Source organism: Hyaloscypha bicolor, assembly GCF_002865645.1.
Source record: "Hyaloscypha bicolor E unplaced genomic scaffold K444scaffold_61, whole genome shotgun sequence".
Lineage (NCBI taxonomy): Eukaryota > Fungi > Ascomycota > Leotiomycetes > Helotiales > Hyaloscyphaceae > Hyaloscypha > Hyaloscypha bicolor.
The window spans coordinates 223,332-240,722 of NW_020194563.1; the positions used below are offsets into that span (position 1 = coordinate 223,332).

The 17,391-nt window shown below is 45.9% G+C and overlaps 6 protein-coding genes across 6 annotated transcripts; 5 read left to right on the forward strand and 1 right to left on the reverse strand.

Moving 5' to 3' along the window:
* Positions 1–1,807: 1,807 nt before the first annotated feature.
* Positions 1,808–3,527, forward strand: K444DRAFT_612744 (uncharacterized protein). The gene has a single exon (XM_024880201.1). It carries the CDS (start codon positions 1,812–1,814, stop codon positions 3,456–3,458), a length of 1,647 nt encoding a protein of 548 aa, XP_024737011.1. The 5' UTR covers positions 1,808–1,811; the 3' UTR covers positions 3,459–3,527.
* A 572-nt stretch (positions 3,528–4,099) lies between these two features.
* Positions 4,100–6,246, forward strand: K444DRAFT_643104 (Low affinity iron permease; the record flags this gene model as incomplete). The annotated part of the gene is made up of 3 exons (XM_024884820.1): positions 4,100–4,200; positions 4,325–5,588; positions 6,010–6,246. 3 exons carry the CDS (start codon positions 4,100–4,102, stop codon positions 6,244–6,246), a joined length of 1,602 nt encoding a protein of 533 aa, XP_024737012.1.
* Positions 6,247–8,480: 2,234 nt separating this feature from the next.
* K444DRAFT_652717 (FabD/lysophospholipase-like protein) lies at positions 8,481–9,934 on the forward strand (the record flags this gene model as incomplete). Its single annotated transcript, XM_024885825.1, has 4 exons — positions 8,481–8,495; positions 8,791–8,993; positions 9,041–9,280; positions 9,328–9,934. The coding sequence occupies 4 exons, from the start codon at positions 8,481–8,483 to the stop codon at positions 9,932–9,934; spliced, it is 1,065 nt and encodes a 354-aa protein (XP_024737013.1).
* Positions 9,935–10,271: 337 nt separating this feature from the next.
* On the forward strand, positions 10,272–10,817 carry K444DRAFT_508668 (ankyrin; the record flags this gene model as incomplete). The annotated part of the gene is made up of 1 exon (XM_024873414.1): positions 10,272–10,817. A coding segment is annotated over one exon (546 nt), but the record flags the coding sequence as incomplete, so codon positions are not given.
* A 1,041-nt stretch (positions 10,818–11,858) lies between these two features.
* Positions 11,859–12,826, forward strand: K444DRAFT_721968 (uncharacterized protein; the record flags this gene model as incomplete). Its single annotated transcript, XM_024888540.1, has 3 exons — positions 11,859–12,265; positions 12,321–12,547; positions 12,629–12,826. The coding sequence occupies exons 1-3, from the start codon at positions 12,028–12,030 to the stop codon at positions 12,824–12,826; spliced, it is 663 nt and encodes a 220-aa protein (XP_024737015.1). The 5' UTR covers positions 11,859–12,027.
* Positions 12,827–12,884: 58 nt separating this feature from the next.
* Positions 12,885–14,467, reverse strand: K444DRAFT_561254 (glutamine synthetase/guanido kinase). Its single transcript, XM_024876931.1, has 2 exons — positions 13,258–14,467; positions 12,885–13,205 (listed from the first exon to the last, which is right to left on the reverse strand). Exons 1-2 carry the CDS (start codon positions 14,387–14,389, stop codon positions 12,970–12,972), a joined length of 1,368 nt encoding a protein of 455 aa, XP_024737016.1. The 5' UTR covers positions 14,390–14,467; the 3' UTR covers positions 12,885–12,969.
* Between the last annotated feature and the right edge of the window lie 2,924 nt (positions 14,468–17,391).

Sequence of the window (17,391 nt, forward strand, 5' to 3'; positions counted from 1 at the left end):
GGAGAGCAGGAGAGCAAGTTGTTTGGAAATTTCCTCGAAGTCGCATAATTCGCAATTGTACGAGAGCTGGCTGTACACTAGTCAATATAGCATTTGTGAAGACAATGTTCACCTAGAGAAAGCATGAGAACCCCAAGTCGGTTGGTTTGGGAGACTAATTGCTGTTCTGTGGTAGCACCTCAGAACTACCAAAGAGATCTTCTGTGCCTCCGCGTTTCTGTTTACAAGCTCTCTTAAGATGAGTGCTATGTATCTGTAGCTATAGCAATCCTCCACGGCTGCGAAGCTTCAAAGTTGGTTGAGAGATACGAAAAGTGTGAGGAAGTTCGCCACGTGTTTTGAATCCCTGTTACGAGCACATGATGCCATAGGATTTCAAATTATAGACTCGGAGTGCTTGAATAAGTTATACACCTTATAATGAAACACAGATGACCAACTACTCACTGTGCGGTACCTCTTGATCCTCGCCTAGGAAGTGCTGGTTCGACCAAGGCCGAACCTTCTTTTAACCTTCTACTCGATTCAGATGCAAATCTTCATGATTCAGTTACTCTCATGCACTGAATTTGATATAAGAATGTCACAGAAAGTGAGATATTCGTATGAAATCCTTGGAAAGAGTTGACCAACAAGCCGAGGCAGGAATAACTCGCAGGAAATAGCTGGTCCGGTCTCACTCTAGTCCGTAGGTCTTTGGAACTGGTGCAATTGAAAATACGATACGCAACAAAAGAATTCTGGAGACCTTGGGAATCTCTATCGTCTGCGTAATGCAGATAGAGGAGAGATTGAGGTAATAGCAGTTGGCTAAGGGGAAAGCTCGGCCATTTGGAGGGCCCACACAACCTTTCTTACACTAGTTCATAATCATTACCAAAAACTGCAATGTTCGTTGCGCAACAACAATTATGAAGATTCCTTCCCAGTAGATGAATGAGGGATTAAGGTGGTAGCAGGGCCGAGGGAAAGGTTGGCTAGTTCAACGCTGCTTCAGGTATTCTTGCACTGGTTTATGACCATTCTTATCGAAAATCAGGACGTGCGATGTGCAACAAGACTTATGGAGGCTCTGTCGAAGCAGATAAAGGAGTTTCAGAAAGTAGTAGGCAGATTAGAGAAAAAGTTGGCCAGCGCGGGCTAACTTTTAGAACTTCTTGTACCCGTGAAAAGGATAAAATTTTCTTTACGACATGCAACAAAAGCTATTTAGCTTTTCTTATAAGCATCTCCATCTTTAAGACATATCCTCTTAGCCTAGGAGGTAAAATTTATTAATTTGTGAATGAGGAATAACTCGGGGCGAGGATAGCTCAGCTCGGCTAACATGCGGTTCAGGGCCGGCCGCCCCTAGAAAAAAGGGGGGGAACTGATATTAGATCCAAAAAAAAGTCAAATAATTTGGACGCTGTGGGAATTGAACCCACGACCTTTCATAGAAAATGCTGGAGAGCATGCGAAACGAAAATCACTGGTGACTTTGTTAGGACCAACTGCGGCCACCGGACACAAGTTAAACTTACTACCCCTAGACCCTGCAATTAATTAGTTTCGACGATCAAATGTAGTGTGGAGAGTGAGACGTACAAGCGCCCATTGAAATCAGTAACGATTTGCAAATTTGTCCTTATTTCAATCTACACGAGTCAGCCAGGAGTTGGCTGAAAATTCAACCATTTGTGGCTGGTGCTGGGGCTGAGGTGCAACCGCTGTTTAGCCGAAGACCTCCAAATTTTACCAGAAGCTTACAACCGCTTCTGGTGCTTCGCCCTCAACAATTGAGCAACGGCATCAAAATGGCGGGCTAAATGATGTATAATTCAGAGCCAGACCTCGGTTACACCCGCCTACACATCACACCTTTTAGCCCCTCTCTCCTTACGACAATCCTCCCCGCCTCCATCCTCTCCAGTGCCCGCAACATTAGCTACCACAGCCTGCAAACCTTCCCCGAGAAATCCTACGGCTACATCGACCTTCCAATGGCAGACGCAGAGAAGATAAAGAAAAAGCTTCACGGCGCGATATTGAAAGGCACAAAAGTGCGGATTGAGAAGGCGCGCCCGGAGAAGGAGGACGTGGTTGAGGAGGATGGGCCAGAGCGGGTGAAGAAGGAGGGGAAGAAGCGGAAGAGAGATCAGTTGGAAGTGCCGGGGATTGATATTGGGGAAAGACATGTGAAGAGGGGGTGGACAACACCGAGCACGGAGATAAAGGGGAATGGAAAGGGGAATGGAAAGGGGAAGGAGAAGGAGAAGGGGAAGGTGGCGAAGAGCAAGTTTACGACGGGCCCGGAGTGCTTGTTTAAGACTGTGCTGCCGCCGAATAAAGTGGAGAATGCGAAGGGGAAACTGAAGAAGAGTAAGGACAAGAAGAAAGGGAAGGAGACGCTGGTGCATGAGTTTGAGCGGACAGTCAAGTACGCGACGTTTTTGAGGGCGCCGGGTGGGAAGAAGTCGAAGGGTGTGGTGGAGTTTGTGGAAGGGAAAGGGTGGGTTGATGAGGATGGGAATGTGGTTGAGGTTGTGAAGATGCGGAAGGGGCCTGCGGAGGTCGAATTAAAGCCTGCGGCGAAGGAGGAATTGGAGGTAGAGAGTTCGGAGGAGAGCTCAGACGAAGAAGCTGATGAGAAGGAGGCTGAATTGAAGATACCCAACGAAGTCGGGCATGAGAGCGAGGATAACACAAGTGACGACAGTTTGTTTGAGGAGGAGTTAGATTCTAAGGCCGTGGAATCGAGCATGTCAAGCACCAAAGTCGACGAAGAAAGCAGCGAGGAAAGTTCAAGTGAGGAAAGTTCATCAGAGGAGCAATGCGATCACGTCAAGGTAACAGCAACTTCGCAAGCTACCAAAGCAGCTTCCACATCGTCCGAGTCATCAGAAGAAGAATCAGTGGACGAGCCCGAAGAACTACAATCCGCAATTACATCCCGCCCACAGTCATCATCCGGCGCAGGCTTGAGCATCAAAATCCCAGAATCAATGACCTCCACCCCAATCGCATCCTCCGTCCACCCTCTGGAAGCTCTCTACAAACAAAACCCCGAGGAACAACCCAAAGCCGGCCCCTCATTCAGTTTCTTCGGAGACAACGACGAAGAAGACATTGCGGGAGAAACTCATCTTCAAGTCCCACTCACCCCTTTTACACAAAAAGATTTCGAGTACCGTGGTATCCGCAGCGCAGCCCCAACTCCAGACACCGCCCATCCAAACAAGAGATTTGTGTGGCCCACGGATAATGATGACGAGGACGACGACGAAGAAGCAAGATCACCAATCCGCGAACCGAAAGGGAAACAAAAGGACACGGAGGCTGAGCCAGAGAGTGATTTCCAGAAATGGTTTTGGGAGAACAGAGGCGATGTCAATCGAGCATGGAAGAAACGAAGGAAGGTTGTTGCAAAGGAGAAGAGGCAGAGGGAGAACAGGAAAGGACAGGACCGTGCAATCTGATGCATCGTGAGGTCCTGCTAGCATCGCATATTGTCAGATTGAGGCGGAAACAATGTACGTAAGCAAGTTCCGACAAAAACTCATATTTGCTCCCGAAGTGCCGAATCAAATGCTTCCCCCACAACACACTTCTGTTCACTCCGCATCCGCGCTACTTTCCCTGTGTATTTCATCCGACGTGAAGTCAGCGCGTCACCCAAAATAGGATGGACCGAAACTTCGGACAAGCCAAAACGCAGCGAAAGCTAGTAATGACAAACTCCGCAACGCCGATTGGCCGGGACCTCTTGGTGCGAAAAGAAGCCAACGAGGAGACTCAGGAGACATCTTGTATATCAGATGGCGCCTCTCCCACATTTGCCGTATCGATCTGTGGTTGCAGGTCGAGTGCTGCACCGGATCTGATAAATCGTGTTGTACCCGCGCCGGTTCAACGCCTGCACGTTCTCACCGATAAATTTGCCAACGCCACTTCCAAATTTTGATATTCGATTCTCCAGTTACTATTTTGATTTAAAATAATCTTATTGTGTCGTTACTTCTCTCTCGCTGGCGCGAGAAGCTGCTTTTGCCTGCTTTCATTTACGGCTTCTCCATTGCATCACGTTGGGCGGGCGGGAGATGGATAGTTTTAGGAAACGATGCCTACGTCTGAGGAGAGCGAGATGGAGTCCGCCTCTCCATTCAACAATGGAAATCTCGGCACCTTCCCAGATACCTCCAGAGTCCTCGACCTGCAGCGGTGACAGCACACCAATCAGGTCCTCGGGATCCTCCTCATTTTCCCTCCCGCAATACAAACCACCACCTCCACCACAAATACCCCCGTCACCTTCTCGATTCCAAAAACTTCTGCAAAAGGCAAGATCGTTCGAAATATTAGATAGCGTCACGAACGTCGCTGGATCCCGGCTTGTGTTCCTCGGGACCCTAGCACTGCTGCTAGTATGGACGATCTTCGGCATCGTGCTCGGCGCAACAGACGTCTGGCAAATCGTCATGCAAAACGCATCCTCGATCCAATGCTACGTCTCCGATACGCTGCTGATGCGACAACAAGCAAACGCAACGCATTCGTTCCTCGTCTCGATTGCGGAGATGAGGTCACGTTCCGCCAGCTGTCTTCGGATAGTTCGCTCGCTGTCGCCTTCCCAATTGCAGGAACTCAAGGATTTGCAAACATCCAAGTTCAAGAAGTCTTCTTCGCTTCTCACCCGTGATCAAAACAGGAAAGAAGGGAAGGCCAATCTTTTCGATAGAGCATGTGATGCCGTAGCCCTCGCAACTGGTTCCCTCCCCGCCCTTACCGTCTACTTGGTCGGTGTCTTCGTGTGGCTGGGTCTCGGGCCACTCTTCAAATGGGGCAACATCTGGCAGCTCTACATCAACACTGCCGTCGCCGTGGAACTAACCTTTACCTCCATGTTTCTGCAAAACGTGCGGCGGCGGCACTCTGACACCCTTTCCCGCACTTTATCCTCGATCCGCACTCTCGACTCATCTCTCGAGCTTAGGCTGCGAGAAATAACCTGTGACACGGCCCCCAATCCCAAAATCGTGATTGCACCACCGGAAACGACAAAGACAGAGAGGCTTATTGACGTCTACGCCTACATCGTAGGCTCAGGCGTCGGCGTCGCATTCACGACGGTGGTGGTTATTACGTGGCTAGGACTGGGTCATATGTTGAAGTGGAATTCGAGCTGGTGGCTAATTATCGGTACTTACACTGGCCTTGTGGGCTTCATTGATGGGTTCGTTCTTCGGAACGTCTATTATAGACAATCTGCCATCCTGGAAGGGCATCTTCAAGCCTTGGTCGCTGCTGATCAGGAGGTGTTTACTTTTCTTGGTCTGCCGTTTTGTTTTGGCGGTGGTGAGGAAGAGGGTGAGAGGAAGAAGAGCCTGGGGTTAAGGATTTCAGAGGGAATGATATATATCTGCGCGATGCCATCTGCGGTTATTGGATCTTTAGGTGTGGTGCTGTCTTTGATTGCTATCGCTACTGGATTGCGGTGGAGTGAGACAGGGCAGTTACTATGTAATACGCCGACTATGATTGTTGAGGGCTTCCTATTGCTTGTGTTGTTTCAAGCGCATAATTTGGGCAATATCAAAAGGAGAGGGCAGGTAGGGAGGGCGTTGGAGAGGAGGTGCCGGGTGGGGAGTCTACTCGGCTGTACCGGTTCTGCTGGCGCAATCGAAGCTGATTTTTCTCATCGGATAGGAACACTGGAGAGTATGGAGTCCTTGGAGATAGAGACAAAGATCATAGACTTGAAGAGTTGAATGTAGCATAGAATACGGCAAAGCCCGCATAAAGATTCCATGCCTCAGTCCAAGAGTCGGAGGAGGATACTATCCGAAAAGCAGAGGGGAGCCGTAAAACAACAGTCGTTCTTTTGACCGTATTCAACCTGGAACACCAACCAATGCGGTGGTATTTATCGTTTTAGAGAATCTAAAGCGATCGAATCCACCAGGCACCATACGCTCAATACGCCAAAAGGTTAATTCATTTACTAGTATTCAAATTTTGAATTATATCCAGACGAACTCGGCCACGGGAAGCTCCTTGTCGGAGCTGCCATTCTTGTCGGAGCTCAAGAATGGCACCTTGACAAAGGCTCTTTGGGGACTCAAGGGCGAAATTCCCGAGGCTACAGCGGTGAGTGACTTCGATCTCATTCCTCTACACAATACCCCCTTAATTTTACTCCAACGGCAGCGTATGATGATAGCATCCCACGGTCAGTATATGCTACGGGACATTGATTGTGACTCGTGAGGATGAGGCTAATAAGGATGACGAGGATAATGAGGATGATGATATCAAAAGCAGGTGGAGGAGAACATTCAAAAAAATGATCATCCTTCATTGTATCATGCATTTGAAGCACATTGGTAGCTGATCAGGTGCCATTGTCCCATAGAAATTGAGAACACTCGAGGCCGATCATCGCTCGTTGTACCACAAGAATCAAGAACATTGAAGTTTCCAGTGTATTGGCATGCTGTACTGGTGCCTAGGTAGCTTTCTGATGCTTTTATCTGGTATGTTAGATGCGTCAAATCCTACAGCACTTACAAGTCTCACAGAATTCATACGCAATGCTCGAGCAATAATAAGACTTGAAGGACTGAGACAGTAAACTTCCCGAGGTAGTCTTGGAGATCGAAATACTTAAATGGATTCTGTTCTCTTGTTGCACATTCGGGCAATAGAATAAGGCGAGATCTAACCGACCATCCCCGACCTCCTATCTCCAACATCGCCCCGAACCAACCGTTCTGGAAACAATCAGAGCCCAGATGCCCCTTCTGCCACTCCGCACGCACGGAATATAGCAACTCTTAATTCAACGGAGGACTTCTGCAAGGGCAGATAACGATTCCACTACTGGTAACGAGTGGCGAGTTTTTGCCTTGGCTAGCATAACTTAACCCATACGGAACGCCTGGAAAAGATCGCCCGATATATAACAGTAAATGAAGGTATCTTGAAAGACATCAAAAGGTTGGGCTCTTTTGCCTTCAGTGTTAAGCTCGGTCCTATGTAGTAAGACGCCCATGTAATGTAAGTTCTCCAACGAACCAGGGCCAGGGAATACCTTAAAGAGGAGCCGTTGCGTGAGCTGGCTGTGGATGTCACGGCTTTTATGCAAGAGAAACATGAAATGCTCGGACTCTTGAAGAACAAGATTAAGCTAGAGCTCTTGGAGTTCGGTGTTCATTTACATAGGAGAGGGGAGGGAGAAGACCAAGATGAAGTGTGTACATGTACAGATACCAGACTGCAAAGCCGCTAGACTTGCTCTTAGGCACAGCGAAATGTATAAAATAATCCGAAAGCACCCCCTCCTTGTCTTCTGAGAAATCCCATTGTGAGTTCAACTTTCCTGGCAAGGCCTTGTGTGAGCTAATGCTTCCCCTCCACAAACCTACGTTCCTTCCTGTTCCGTATTCCCATTTTATCCTACCTGCCAGCTTGATGAACCTGGGTTGCGGCACTATATAAAGTCTCCCTTTCCACCTTTTATTACATTATGTAGGATTGCCACGATTGCAATCTTAAATCGTAGAAGCAGCAGCGGCAGCAGCGTCTTCGGCACCAGTCAATCGGCTCTGGCTCTGCCCCCCTGCTCCATTGACAATCCGGTGGGGAGGGACGCTTTGGGGAAATGCTTACTTAGTCGCATGTTAGCACAAGCCAGAGGGGGGGAGAAGGAGACTAAAGTTTAAATATATATATTGGGTCAATAAATACGCCATTGCCATTCCCTATCACTCGCTTCCCGGTCTCCTCTCATGCTGTTTAATCAACTTAGACGACGGCGTTATTAACCCTTTCTTCGCATGATCCAGATCCCCTCAGAGACCAAGTGACGGACGGGAGGATCGAGTATATGAATGTATAGTGCCAGAATAGTATACCTCTACTCGCAACTCTTCGTTCTCTATCCCCTTTCCTTGGATACCTGACTGATGTTTATAAACTGATGGTTAGAAATCATGGTCTATTCCTGGCCACGATCGTGGGCTTAGTTGCAGCCTATCCATCCTATCTGCAAAGGAGACTCGTAGTATTGAAACAGTGGGTTTGTTACAGGTCTTCTTTTATCTTCTTTTCGTTTCTTTTCTAATAGCTTATTAATTACATTTTAATTCTTGTTTACTCTATACTTAGCTTTTTTATCTCATTCTTTATTTGCTTTTTTATTATATTCTTAATTTAAAAGCTCGGTTAATATTAAGTTAAAGTAGCTAGCTTTGTATTTGCTATTTCTTTTATGTTTTACTTAAGAAAGAATACTAGGTTTTTGCCTAGGAGAAGAGGACAGCTGGGCTCAATAAAGTGCTCTCAGTTGTATTTGCCCCGAATAACCGTACTGTGGCTGAGTCTACGGCTTTCCGGCAGCCTTCGTCTGAGCTATCCCTTCGTTTAAGCCGGCAATTGCCTATCTACGCCACAGATTATTAGTAAGCTTTTTCGAATGTGTGTAAAATCATGTATTCGTTGCAATGGCCGCGCGAGAGGTAGTGAAAAATCCCTAGGAAGCAATTCCTCTATAGAAGACCAGTTTCGGAGCTACATGCGTTTGTGAAAGACTCATCTATACTCTCAGGATGTGTATTCTCCTTTGCAAAATCCAAAAGACTTTCTCAATCTTCATGCATGATGCGCAGTGAACCCAGCCAGCCTCATCGTTTTTAGCTGACAGAGGGCGCTTAGAGCCATCGCTGTGTAGTCTCCTGTCCATCTTTTGCTCCCTCTTAATCAACTACTACGCAAACCATCAATTGAAATATGGAGCAAGTGACGTCCACTCAGAACATCGGAGAGTCAAATCCTCTCGATAGCACAGGACTGTGTCTGCTGTCCCTCGACGGCGGCGGCGTACGAGGGCTTTCAACGCTCTATATCTTAAAAAACATCATGGATCGACTGAACGACGAACGGAGAAAGACTGCCAACCTTCCTCCAGTGAAGCCATGCGAAGTATTTGACCTTATCGGAGGCACCAGCACTGGCGGGTAAGTAAACCTCCTTTATTGCGAGCAAAGTGTAACCGTCGTAATAGACTCATTGCAATTATGCTTGGCCGGCTCGAAATGGACGTGGATGAATGTATTATCGCATATAGCGAACTCGCAGAAGTTGTCTTTGGAGCGAAACTGAGCTCTTTTCCATTTAACTTGAAGGGTAAAATCAAGTCCCGGTTCGACTCAGCCAAACTGGAGAAAGCGGTCCAAAAGGTGGTGCAGAGGAGTGTGCCCGAAACAGATTTGTTTAATGACAGAACAGAGCGTGGATGTAGATCGTAGGTGTTCTACTAAAACAAGAAGAGTAATTCTAACGTGAAATCAGGTTTGTTTGTACTGCCGACCGCGACACAAAGGACATTGTCCGTCTCCGAAGCTATAGCCTCTCCCACGAGCCGAATATTCGAGCCACGATATGCCAAGCTGCCCTTGCAACATCGGCCGCCACAACATTCTTTGACCCCGCGAGCATCGGAGATCGTACGTTTGCCGATGGTGGCCTTGGCGCAAATAATCCAGTCGACGAAGTAGAAGGAGAAGCGTCCAATATCTGGTGCTCTGAAACAGGAGATTTGAAGCCTCTTGTCAAATGTTTCCTCTCGATTGGGACAGGGATCCCAGAGATGAAGGCATTTGAAGACAGCATGATTAAGTTCCTTAGCCAGACCGTAGTGGACATCGCCACTGAGACGCAAAACACAGAGAAGAAATTTATAGCTAGATGGGCTAAGCACTTTGACGAAAAGCGGTATTATCGCTTTGATGTTGATAGAGGGCTGCAAAGTGTTGGGCTTGATGAGTACAAAAAGAAAGGTCCTATAGAAGCAGCGACAGAAGGGTATCTTAATCACATAGAGCGGAAGTTTCGGGTGCGAGACTGTATCCAGAACTTGAAACTCAAGCAGAGTGTGTATATCGAAAACTACTCCTAGATACAATAACTATTGAGCTAATGCTTGATAGACAGGGCAACAATAAATCTCTTAGACCTTGTTACTGTAAGGGTGACACGACTTTGATATAGGAATCACATTAATATCTTATAGGAATACAACGTACAGCGTATAGTGGAGCTACACATTCGTATGTCTTTGAAGTCTCGTTAAAATAGATTGTAATCAGCTAACCAACGATCTAGATCAGGACATTCTCAAGACCGCAACAGACCTGAGCGCAGAACTGTTGAACATACGGATGTTTACAGAAGAAGAAACTGCAACACTACGTCTTCTAGACCTCAGAACATCCGAAGAATTGCTTTTTAGAGCAGCCGCCGCAGGGTACGATCAGAAAATCTCAGTGATTCTAGATACGATCGATATAGTCCCTGACTGCAAGGATGAGCGAGGTCGTACACCTCTCTCGGTAGCAGCTGCTCAAGGCCATTCAGCAGCGGTCCGATTATTGTTAAGTCGGGACACGAGAGGAATGAATTCCGTTGACAATTTGAATCGGACGCCTCTATTCTATGCGGCTCAGCGTGGCGAAAAGAAAATCGTCTTAATTCTTCTTAATCAATCTCAAGTCAGCGCAGACATAGCGGACAGCAACCACCACTCTCCACTGTCAGTCGCCGTCCAAGAAGGGCATGAAGATATTGTTAGATTACTCCTCTTGCGGAATGACGTTAAAGTGAACTCGAAAGACAAATATGGCCGTACATCTTTGTCATTCGCAGCTGAGGGAGGAAACATGAGCATGGTGAAAATCTTGCTCGACCACGGTTGTGACATCAACATTGCAGATCGCAATGGCTATAGTCCACTATGGTATGGGCTTGAGAAGAAACACGAAGTGGTCGTGAAGTTTTTGCTCTATGAGAATGCTAACGCTGCCGGAATAAACCTGCCAAACGCTATTCGGTTGTTAGACATTCAACAAACACAAATGACTGTGCTGGAGACTCTGCTCAATCAGGGTGCAGATATCGACGATATCGATTCTTACCACCGGAAAACAGCACTCCACTGGGCAGCTGAACAGGGTCTTGTTGACATGGTAGATCTGCTTCTCAAGTATAAAGCGAACCCACTCATTCAAGATAAGTATGGCGAAACTCCTCTACATTACGCTGCATACAACGGGCAGCTCAGAGTCGTCGAGAAGCTCGTTTACAGATGCAGAGACTTAAGTCTGAAAAACAACAGAGGTTTCACGCCTATGGATTTAGCGAGAGAATGCCAACAGAACAACATTGTGAAGCTGTTGGAAGACATAGTACGCGAAGATAATGCTGCTCAAACGAAGTCTCAAGAAACCTTGAGTTGACTTGGACAGAATACTTCACCAAAGAGGGGTACCTGGTGAGGATCACAGAGGATTTTGAGGTCAATTGCTACTGCGGGAATATCCCTCCTTGCACACTCTCGGCTTTGTCAATCAGAACTTTAGGAGCATCGGCTATCAGAGCCAGTCCCGCTGGTCATTGTCGTCGGTTTCTGATACCTCCCCCACTTGCTTTGCTGCGTATCTTTTATACGGGATACGAAAAGTAATCTCCAAACCCATGAGAGTCGTTGCTTTTCTGGCCCACAGCGGTGGTTCATGAATCTGTAAAGTCCGACGGCTTGCATGTTCTGGCCAACGATTGGACCATTGCTACTAGGTTCTCAGCATGAAGCTTCAGCCGTAACGGCTAGAAGTGGCCAAAGAAGCGAAATTGACGATCTGTAAATACTTTTTGGCCTATGAAGCAAGTCCGCTTGCATGCATTGTGTCGGCGTTTTCGTGCCCCTGAATGGAGCTCCTGGTTGATAATATTGCAGGTGTTAAGCGAGTTCCAATAAGCTTAGCTCCAACCCCATCCGTTCAACTCTTCGGTTTCACTCTCAAATCATAAGACTGAGATGATATGGCTGATAACTCGCCTTCTAGTTATTCTCCCAGACTTTCCGAATTTGCTCGTTGCCTTCATTCTTGAGAACAACTCAAAATTCGCCTGTCTCTATCAACCTCGTCCAGTTTTTAAAAGTCTACTACCTGGAATCTATTCTTATTGAATTCTGCCCATTCCCAACTCAGAAACATGCTCAAGCATACTCTCCTTCTCGCAGCTTTCATCAGCATTGCCGCTGGTCAGATCGGAGTGCTTGTACCACAACAATTTTCCGAGCGATCTATCCCTAAATCCGGCGGATGGAGTCTTCAAGCAAACACATGTCCGACTGGGACCGCTCAATGCGGCGCAGCCTGGTGCTGTCCTAACTCCCTGACCTGCGTGCGATCTGGACTCTCAGACAACGCCGAGGCTTGCTGTCCAACTGGTAAGATGACCTAGTGCCAAGCTGTTCTCAGGTATCCAACTGACAGTACATTCAGCCGATACGTGTCAACCCTCTCTTCAAGCAGCCCCAGTTTGCGCAGACAGTAGTTGGAACCTTTGGAATACTACGAACGTCGACGGTGCTGCCTCTGATGGATATACAGGATATCTCTGTTGCTTGGCTGGCCAGATTGGCATACAGGGGAATGTTGAGACTGTTGGAATGAGTGCGATTTGCGTTGATCCGGGAACGCCATTTCCTCAAAGCGTCTCTGGTACCTTGGTAAGTAGCTTCCAATAGACACTGAGCGTTTGTATTAGATAATTGCCGAATGATGGCTGACCCCCAGCTGTTGATTTACAGATAGCTCCAGCCGCTGCGACGCAATCGTCAACGAGCCAACCTACTGGTACAGCAGCAACTACAACTTCAAGCACCACATCCACTGGTACTGCAGCTGGCTCAACGGGTAAATCCGACGCCACGAACATTATCCCGGCGGCGATACTCTCCATCTCTGGAGTCGTGGCAAATGTGCTGGCAGTAGCTCTCCTCCCTTGATTCCAGAACGACGAAGTAGTTACTCGCCAGCCCAGTGAAACATCATTCATTCAAGTGTGCATGAGAGACAAATATTTGATAAGTCTTCTAATCTAGCTAGCGGAGAGTGGCTAGGAAAATGTCCATATTCCCGTTGAATAAACTCAAAAAATCTTTGAAAGCACCTTCAATCTCACCTCTTCGGTCTTCTCACTCGCCTGCTTCGCCTCCAGTCTTTTGAAATCAAGATACATGTTCAAGAAATGAATTCCTAGATCATCCAATACGTGAGATCCCACGGCAGTCTCAAGAGAATTGAGTGCATCTTCAAGCGACAAAGGCAATTTGGTATCCCAGCCCATTCCCGCCACCTGCTCTGGTGTCATCGTGGCCACCAAACCTATTCAGCAAGTCAGCTACACCCAATTAAATGTGACGACGGGAAGTATTACTCGGTGGATCTTTCCATCGCAGTTCCATTTGCTTCTTTACGCCATCGCAACCAGCAGTAATCCAAGCAGCAAGCGTGTAATACATGTTGGCCATCTGATCGGCGGTGCGGATTTCCCAGTACCCGGTCCTCCCTGAGATCTTCCGAATCGCAACATCTTTATCCTCAGTTCCCCAACCGACCCAGCTCCCAATTGTACCCCTGTACCCACCAATACGGTGGTAGCTGTCAAAGTTGGGCATGCTGAAAGCACACAGCGCCGGCAAGTTATCCAATATGCCCGCTAGGAAACTATCGGCGATTTTCTGGGTAGCACCATCAATGGAGAAATGGGTGTGCGCTCCTACCGCAACTGGCGAGGGACTCATTTCAGGCTTCGGGAAACAAGTTGCAGTGAAGCCATGCTTGTGAGCGATCGTCTGAACTGCATCCTTGCAGAAGACAAGCGCATCAACAGCGTCGATAGGTCTAAGTGGACCTGTTGGGATCTCAAACATGCCATGACCAATCTCGCTATGAAAGTGTGTAGCTCTGATGCCAGCGTTCAACAGTGCTTGAACGATTTCTTCCAAGACTGTCAAAACTCTGTTATCTCTCAAAGCGGCAGCTCCATAGAATTGGTTGAAATGCTCGAAGGGGCGGGTTGCTTCCCTGTTCGAATCATCGGAGAGGTAGAATTCGATTTCATATCCGATGAGGAAGCGCATGTCGAGATCTACTTCTGCCCGCTGAAGTGCGCCCTGAAGCAGACTACGAGGATCTCGCTCCCATGCTGGAAAGTTTCGGCTCTGTTCTTTCACAAAGCACATCGCGTTTGCGTATTTCTTCCCATTTCCGATATAAGTACAGAGACGAAGACTTTGCCAGTCTGGATACAGCTCATCGTAGCCGGCGGGCTTGAAGCGAGTCGTATTGAAGCTGTCGTCCGGCAAGACTCCGAAACAGAGGCAGCTGACTTTCAGTGGCTTGTTGCCGAGGCTGAGGGCGTGTTCCTTTGTGACTACGATGAGTCTTTGGACATTTCCAATGTCGAGCCATTGGTAGCGGAGGAATTCGATCTCCGGGTTTGATTTGAGAAATGTGGTAAGAGCATCAACCGATGGCCTCTGAGGGAGGTCAATTGTGGAACCCATGATGGTTTCAATTGTTTAGTCAACTTGAGGCTTAGGGATCGGGATGTTTTGACGATCTTATATCGAGTTTAGGCAGATGACCGGAGCTGACCTGTTATCGTGCTGACGCGCTAAATAGGTGGTGCAGCGTGAGATTGTCGTGAGATTGTCGGTCAGCTTGTAGAGCTCAATCGAAGACCAATCGGCACCTGCGAAAACTATCCTGCAGAGCTCCTCGGGGGGCACAGTAGAAGGATTGTGGCACCAAGCTATCATCCTAAGTTATCCAACCCATTTTCCAATGCTCGTGAAAATGTAACCATGGATCAGCCTTACCCTGTTCGCTGACTCGACCAATGACATAGTGAGGTTACATTTGATCTCGGTAACCTGACAAATAATCGTTTATGCCGCATCATCATCCTGCGACAACTTTTGTAACGGCAAGTGTTATAACTTGAAAGATACATAAAACAGTGGAATAAGGCCAGTTATTATCTGTTTTGAGTCATATCAAAGAATCTGAAATATCTAGAGAAGGGTGAAATTTTGAAGTGTTGCTCATAGAAGAGATATGTTCCACCCCGTTCGTTAATACGAGCGATTAGTCAATCGGGGTCCCTATTGCCCAATTGCGGGCCCCGATTGCTTAATCGCTTGCTTAAGCGAACTCCGGTTTATAAATACGAGATCGAATACGAGCAAATTTTTAAAATACTAAAATATTTTAAAACCCATAAATTATTGAAATCCTATTAATATAATTTATTAGAAATAGTTTAGTTAATTATATTAATTAAGTAATATTAGCTTTGGCCTTTTATTAGAACTCTAAACCCTTTTTATTATAATTTTAATTTAAAAATATAAAAATATATATATTTTTTAATTTTTAATAGAATTTAATATAAGAAAAATTTATTTAAGTCTCTTATAAGCATTAATCCTTTTTATTTAATTAAATTTTGGCCTTTATCCTTTATTAGAAATTTATATATTATTTTAAAATCGGTATAATGGATATACGTAATAGTATATGGACAGGTATTAGATATTATAGATCTAGTTTCCTATTTTGGGTATAGCTTATGATCGGAATCATATGGATTATATGGGATTTCCTAATTAAGTAAAGGGCTTCATATACCTGGCTAAGTACTAGGGAATATATAGGGAGACGCTCCTAGCTTTGGAAGGGGTATTAATTAGTCTCTTATTGGAATTAATTCTTGGAATTAGTTATATTTGCAAGCGTTACTCCGCAGCTTACTTACCTTGACTACTTGTGTATTACCCTGCTATTACGTACCTTATATTCTAATTAATCTAACCTTCGGGGAGCAGTTTATTGCGAGGTAGTTAAGCCGTTAATAGACAAAACCACTAATGGCTAGAGTATTAACCAGAAGAAGCGCCTCTGCTATTACTAGGGCGACCCAGTCGGGTATCCAGGGGAGCGCCTAGTCAGCCACTCTAGCTATTGCCTAATTAGGAGAAGGAAGTGGAACTTAGATATTCCCAGAACTAGCTAGCAAGATAATAATAACGGAGAAGCTGGCGGCGGCTCGTTATTATATTACTGAGTTAGAAGTAGAGATATAATAGAGGGAGGATCTGGAGGATTTGGAAGCTCAGATTTACTATCTTAAGGATATTCGGGTACTTATCGTGGAACCTATTATACTACCGGTAGTATATTTGGTTTGTAGGGCTCCAAAAACCCGAGAATTGCTAACCTATAAGGGGAAGAGTATTAAGGAAGCCCAGGACTTCTTTTATTAGGCGGAGCTAAAATAGTATAAAGACGGCGGGATTACCTGGGCCACAGATATAGTAAAGGTTATGTATTATGTTTCCTGCTTTGAGGATATAGCCAGGGATATCTGGAAGTATAGGGAGCGATTGGTGGGCGTTAATACTATAGATTGGGAGACCTTTATCGAGTTTATAAAGGATTCTATCTTGGATCCGGAGAACCGTAGTAATAATGCCCTTGCCAAGTTCAAGGATATAAAATAGCGGCCAGGTTAGAGTATCCAAAGCTTTGTATTCTACTTGGATAGCCTATTAGATAACTTGGGATATACGGGTTTATTGCGAGAGCGGGACGACTTATTTAGTGGCTTGAGGCAGGAGATTCGGGACGAGATTAATTACTAAGGGAATGCTTTATAAGAAAGGAAGAAGCTTATTTCTGCGGCCGTAAGGGTCGAGAATAACTTGAACTAGTCTATTTAACGGGAATGTAATAATAAGCTAACAGGTTAATAAAAGGAAGGAAATTAGAGAAAGGAGAGAGGGGATAATAAAGGGAAACGGAAGAGAAGTATATTCCCGTTACGAGGTTCGTATAACCGGGGTAGCGAAAGTATAGTAACGGGGTCTAATATAGTATCCGTATTAGGATCTATAAGACCGGGTATAACTTGCTTTACTTGCCAGAAGAAGGGTTACTATACTACTACCTGCCTAAATCGGGGAAAACCGACTTGCTATAACTATAATAAGTCTGGCTATAAGGTATATAAGTGCCTAGAACTAAAGAAGCCGGGAAACGGGTATGCCCTGTAGTAGTTATACTCGTTTATACTATAGAGGGTAAGGCCCCTGAAATGAGAATAGTAATTGAGGTTACTATTAAGATAAGGAAAGATAGGCAAAGGGTTAGAGTATTAGTTGATTCGGGTATAGAGGCTAATTATATAAAGAGGAGGTTAGCCTTAGATATGGGTATTCCGTTAATATTAAGGGCAACTCCCTTGTTTTTGCTAGAGGGAAGAAGGATTTATTTATATAGAGATTATATTCTTGGGATTACTGCCGAGGATATACTAGGGGACTAAAGGGAGGCCAATATATACTTTGCGTTATATGATTTTGATCTAAACCATATTAATATAATACTTGGATTCCTATAGCTTTACTAGGTCGACCTCCTAATTTCCTTTAGGGAGGTAATATAGAGATACCAGATTTGACTATAGAAGATTAAAGTTCTAAATATTAGGAAGTTTACTAAAGCA